The sequence below is a fragment of the Protomyctophum bolini genome (genome assembly GCF_963924005.1).
Source record: "Protomyctophum bolini genome assembly, chromosome: 2".
In the NCBI taxonomy this organism is placed as follows: domain Eukaryota; kingdom Metazoa; phylum Chordata; class Actinopteri; order Myctophiformes; family Myctophidae; genus Protomyctophum; species Protomyctophum bolini.
In genome coordinates this window covers 22,946,137-22,952,613 of record NC_137863.1, presented here as the reverse complement: position 1 = coordinate 22,952,613, position 6,477 = coordinate 22,946,137, and the positions used below count along the sequence as shown (strand labels likewise).

Below are 6,477 nucleotides of genomic sequence, written 5' to 3'. Positions count from 1 at the left end.
TGACCTACAGAAACCATAAACTAAACAAAGTGAATAATAACTATAATATATATAAAGCTACACCAGACCACATAATATAAGATACCATAACCTATACCATACTATATACAGGGAACCGTCACACTGAAAACACCACATGATATAAGATACCATATACCATAACCTATACCATACTATATACAGGGAACCGTCACACTGAAAACACCACATGATATAAGATACCATATACCATAACCTATACCATACTATATACATAATATAAGATACCATATACCATAACCTATACCATACTATATACAGGGAACCGTCACCATATACCATAACCTATACCATACTATATACAGGGAACCGTCACAGATATCTATCACATAATATAAGATACCATATACCATAACCTATACCAGTGATACTCAACCTCAGGCCCGCGGGCCACATCAGGCCCGCGGGACCATTATGACTGGCCCACCAATGAAAATCTAAAAAAAAGAAGAAAAAAAATCTGGAAAATGAAATAAAAATAAATAAATCTGAATGAAGTTATCTTTAATTACATTATTATAAGTAATACTATTAGAGTTGTACTATTACTCGAACGAAAATAAAAGCTTGGGGGGGGGAGATGCAATGCAAATGAAAGACATATACGTATGTGTATCCCTATTCCCTGACATAATTTTATAGCTAAACGGACAGAATTCTATTTTATTTGAATGATGAAACCCAGCTGCCATTAATAGTTGGAAATGGAAATGGAAATTGCGGAAATTGTAATTGCGGAAATTGCGGAAATGGAAATGGCGGAAATTGCGGAAATTGCTCTTCACTTATAGCTATCTATTTTCAGGTAGATTGTTTTATTTTACTCAGTCAGCCATATCACTACTCATTTTTTTCATGAAAAGGTCATAGCTGGGTAATCTATTTTCAGGCAAATTGTGTTTATTGTATTTTATTTTACTCAGCCATAACAATTTATTTTCTGTTAACCAACTTGCTGGCTGGCAGGCAGGCAGACAGACAGCTACTCATAGACAGGCAGACAGACAGACAGCTACTCATGGAGAATTGGACAGGCAGGCAGTCAGACAGCTACTCATAGACAGGCAGACAGACAGCTACTCATGGAGAATTGGACAGGCAGGCAGACAGCTACTCATGGACAATTGGACAGGCAGGAAGGCAGACAGCTACTCATAGACAGACAGACAGCTACTCATGGACAATTGGACAGGCAGGAAGGCAGACAGCTACTCATAGACAGACAGACAGCTACTCATAGACAATTGGGCAGGCAGGCATGCAGCTACTCATAGACAGACAGACAGCTACTCATGGACAATTGGACAGGCAGGAAGGCAGACAGCTACTCATAGACAGGCAGACAGACAGCTACTCATGGACAATTAGGCAGGCAGGCAGACAGCTACTCATAGACAGGCAGACAGACAGCTACTCATGGACAATTAGGCAGGCAGGCAGACAGCTACTCAGACAGGCAGACAGACAGCTACTCATGGACAATTGGACAGGCAGGCAGGCAGACAGACAGCTACTCATAGACAGGCAGGCAGACAGCTACTCATAGACAGGCAGACAGTAAGACAGCTACTCATTGACAGACAGACAAATAACTACTCATGGACAGACAGACAGACAGGCAGGCAGGCAGGCAGGCAAAGAGCTACTCATGTTATGTTATTATGTTATTATAACAGCTACTCATGTTATGTGCAATAATTTGTGCAGTTATGGAAACAGCTCTTTGTGTTTATGCAAGAAAATGTAACACATTTATTTATTTACATATTGTGTGCATGCACATTGTACTTTGATACATTTTGCGAAAATAAAGCAATTGAAAGAGAGAAGTTATCAAGTATCATTAATGTCGTAATTTTATCTACTGGCCCCTGGCCCCTTGCCATTTTTGTAATGTGGCCCACAGGTAAATCTATTTGAGTATCCCTGACCTATACCATACTATATACAGGGAACCGTCACACTGAAAACACCACATGACAAAGTTAATCGTCAATTGCAGTTAAGTTAACACGAATCCATCCAACATTAGCAGTATGTAAACAATTAAACAATACAAAAAAATACAATACAACACAATAAATATAGAAATAAAACTCAGAGGGGGTGGGGAAGGTGGATTCTACCATCAAGGTGTTCAGGAATTAAGTTAAGCTACTGTACAGTATATGCTCAAATTTGTATTTTAAAATCAGCCAAACCATAATACATTTTGGTAGGTCATTCCACATTTTGGTAGTAGTTTAATGGACCACAAAGGAAACAAGCCTTAATTTGGCTTTTTTGTGTAACATAATTTTATACAATGTAATAAGTGTAATGTACATTTGACCACAGTCTGGAAGAGGCATTCCTTACCAAGGTGCTTAAGTACCATTGTCTTGGATACAAATGTAAACTGCTTGGGTTCATATTTGGAAGCCTCGGTATAATGTCCATAAATCAGTTGTGAGAGGCCTGCAGATTGCAGGTATGCCCAATTGAAATTCTGTTCAGTGTCTGTGATTATTGGCAGTCACCGACTCACCATATGTGGGAGGAGGCGATGCTTCCTATACCCGTGATTTGTATCCTGATTCCTGAAATACTTGTTACGTTTCCCAAGTTTGTGCATCTACTATTGTTTGTGTTCAAGAATTTCTTGTTAAATATGAACGCAAATAAAGATGGTGTGTGTGTGTGTGTGTGTGTGTGTGTGTGCGTGCGTGCGTGTTATAGATGATCAGGAGACCTCAGGGTGTATCATATACACAGTAGAGTTGAAGAGGTACGGAGGTCCTCTGGGAATCACCATCTCTGGAACAGAGGAACCCTTTGACCCGATCATCATCTCTGGACTCACCAAGAAAGGCCTGGCAGAGAGGTAGGCCTGCATACAGTTAATCATCCAACTAGTCTAACCATTTAATCGATGAATAGATGTTTTCTTTCAAACATTTTAGAATGGAATAGAATGGAGGAATAGAATGCAGATCTATGAGCTCAAAACCGTTTCTATAAAGTGATATTACTACTTTTAGAAAGAAAAATCTGTGTACTTCTTCCACCACTATGCGTTTGTGTGAGCGTGCGTGCGTGTGTGCGTGCGTGCGTGCATGCGTGCGTGCGTGTAAATGTGTGCGTTGGTGTAGGACGGGGGCCATCCATGTCGGGGACAGGATCCTGGCCATCAACAGTGTGAGTCTGAAGGGGAAGCCACTCAGTGAGGCCATCCACCTGCTGCAGAACGCTGGAGAGACGGTCACTCTGAAGATTAAAAAACACACTGACAGTGAGTTACTCCTTACTGTGGGGGACAGCAACAAAATACATTGAATAGATCTTTTTGGGGGTATCTGTATACTTTGAGTTCTGGGTACTTTCACTCAACTACATTAGAAAGGTCCATGGTTCAAGCTTGTACTTTATTGTTACATCTTTAAAGGTACATACTGTAAGACTAAAACTTATTTTTCTCCTCTTCCGTTTTAAAACTTATTTTTGTTCTGCTTCCTTCAGACAAGGCAGCACAGCAGCATAGATAATAATAATGATAAAACACCGTAAAAGGATTTTTAAATACTATGGTACAATTAGAGTAAAAATAAAAAGAAATAGATAACATCCTACACATGCATATCTTATATTATATACGCCAAACAACATTGTTTCAGTAGCTAGGCTGCCAACTAACTTTATGTAAAAATCTTCACAGTATATTCTATATACAGCAGATTAGGTAGGAACAGTTCAAAGTCAAACATAATCGTGCAAGAAAAGGACAGAGAGTGATGGATGGGGGGGGGGGGTGTTAACATCACACAGACACACACACACACACACACACACACACACACACACACACACACACACACACACACACGCACATGCACGAGAGCCTTTTGTCCTAGCCCGAGACCAGGAGTGAGTGAAACAGCGAACAAGAACAATTTGTATTTACAGGCTGCTTTCCTGTAGTAATGATGATGATGCTGATGGTGTCATTGTGTCTGTCAGATGGCGAAGAGATGAGGCAGGGGGCGGAGTCAGAGGTCGACGACACTACAGAGAATGACCTCAGTGACCCAGAGGAGGAGGAGCTGGATTTGACGGACAGCCAGCGGACCAATAATATGTCAGAAGAACTGTATTGCATCACCGTGCCCAGTGTGGACTCTGCTATGGAATCCTGGGATGGATCGGGACTGGATGCAGGATATGGAAGCCAGGGTGTGTGTGTGTGTGTGTGTGTGTGTGTGTGTGTGTGTGTGTGTGTGTGTGTGTCTGTGTGTGTGTGTGTGTGTGTGTGTGTGTGTGACGTGTGTGTGATCACGTGCGTGCGTGTGCTCACGTGCGTGTGTTAAATTGAGGACAATTTCCTGGTTTTATGCTAGGAAAAATAAAGAGGAAGGTGCATGGAGGTGTGGCCAGGGCTCAAAATACAAAAATTGTGGCACTCCATCTTTAAGAAAGATTTGTATACTCTTTAAATCCTTGCACACTGGGAGCGTTTATTGTATGCATTTGATTTACATTTATTAACCGCTAATTATCTGTGTGAATGAGAAATCACAAATGAATAGTTTTATCCTACTAGAAATTTAACACACCAACTGCCATGGACGGAGATCTACGTCTTTTCAAATCCATCGGTTCACTCTGATGGACAGAGATCTCAGTCTTTTAATGTTTATATTGATTTGGTTTGAGATTGCGCTATACTACTGTCTATCAGCGTCTCTGTGTCTATAAACCGGAAGTGGTTGGTCCGCCAGTAAAAATTCTGATTGTAATAACAAGCTTTATTTATTCTGGTATTTCCGTTTAGACACCGGCTAGTTCTTGCCCAGCGTGTAAATGTCACACACATCACACACTCTCTTCTCTAACACAGAGCGCATAAGCCAATAATTACTACCCATAGCTGTTTTTCCTGTTTTTCTTTCTATAACTGCCTTGTGTCCTAAGCAAAGTGGAGTGCAACTTCTTCTAACTGAGGCTTTAGAGTTAAAGTTAAAAATGGACATTCATAAAATTGTCATCCTTTATGTCATCACAACTTACAGGCCTACAGAAATACAAATGCATGTGTACACTTTCACAGACGTTAAAGTGAGGTTGTTGTGCAGGTACATACAGTCACCACCAGAGCGCAGCGGGCATCGCCCTGCACCCGCACGAGTGGCGCAGTGCAAAGCAGCAGCAGCGTGGTTCCACGCCCCCTCCTGGCCGCAGGAAGAACTACCCCTTCAGTGACGGAGGCTTCAGCGAGGACGAGTGGGACAACAAAACTCCTGGGTGAGGAAACACACCCCATAGTGCTGGAAGAAGTACTTTTACAGCAAAAGTATCATTATGCAGAATCAGAATGTCCCATTTCACAATTCAATCTCTACACATAATCATCAATAGTGATTTTAACGTCAAATTGACTGAACATGGGCGTTCACACAGTGGTAAAGTTCCTGCCCACCACCGTGGAGTCTATAGAGGTTCAATTCCACCACTGTGCATCAAGTTTGTCGAGTGTCTATAAGAACAGGAACAGAGTGGCATTCCGACGCACTGCCATTCCGACTACGAGGCTTCCGCGTGCGGTTAGCGTTAGGATTAGGGACATGGTTAGTATTGAGCACATCGGAATGGCGGTGCAACGGAATAGCAGAGTTGGTCGTGTTCGAGGATGGATGCCGGTCAGGGAGGTTGATCTTTGTCACTATATTATGCACTATGAACTACATGCCCTCGAGGTGGGGGCTGCTCACTAGCCAGTGTTTGGCTACTCTAATGATAATATACTTAACATAAGGGTGTGTGTGTGTGTGTGTGTGTGTGTGTGTGTGTGTGTGTGTGTGTGTGTGTGTGTGTGCGTGCGTGCGTCAGGTATGGCAGCCACCATCCAGACGGAGTTCCTTTGGACCCAGAGGACAGTTTCTGGTGTCAGGCACTGGAAGACCTGGAGACGTGTGGCCAGTCAGAACTCCTCCGCGAGATCGAGGTCATTCACATGTTAGCATTCACATAACAAAATGATTGAACCTATCCATGAGTTAGAGGTCTGTTGGCATGCTAGCACATTAGCTAGCATGTTAGCTTACACATAACCACATGAAGCCTAACCAGTCAGAACTGCTCTGCAAAATCTTTTCTTTTTCAGGCCTCCATCATGACAGGAACAGCCATCAGTCTGGGTGTTGACGGGGTGTCTAAGCCTCCTCCAGAACAGAGCCACAGCAACATGAGCCCCCTGCAGAGAAACTCTATCCTGCTCCAGGGTACCCACCTGCACCAGGGGACAGAACTGCATGAGGAGGACCACATTCATCATGGTACGGATCCTACTCCCCCGCCTCTTGCATTTCACCACCTATTTTTACATACTAATATTCCCTCCTCTATGGATATCTGTTTTCATAGATTTTCTATGTATCTCTGTATGCATTTCCATCAAACTGTTGA

General features: G+C 42.4%; 1 protein-coding gene across 1 annotated transcript in view; it reads left to right on the top strand.

Annotated features, from left to right (window-relative positions):
• grip2b (glutamate receptor interacting protein 2b) overlaps positions 1 to 6,477 on the top strand; it is a gene marked incomplete at both ends in the record, with an annotated part of 156,853 nt that overhangs the window by 148,646 nt on the left and 1,730 nt on the right. Inside the window, 6 exons of the mRNA XM_080787516.1 lie at positions 2,758 to 2,902; positions 3,171 to 3,310; positions 4,045 to 4,248; positions 5,148 to 5,316; positions 5,902 to 6,016; positions 6,176 to 6,328. Coding sequence (XP_080643642.1) covers positions 2,758 to 2,902; positions 3,171 to 3,310; positions 4,045 to 4,248; positions 5,148 to 5,316; positions 5,902 to 6,016; positions 6,176 to 6,328 — 926 coding nt within the window. The remainder of the gene's footprint in view (positions 1 to 2,757; positions 2,903 to 3,170; positions 3,311 to 4,044; positions 4,249 to 5,147; positions 5,317 to 5,901; positions 6,017 to 6,175; positions 6,329 to 6,477) is intronic.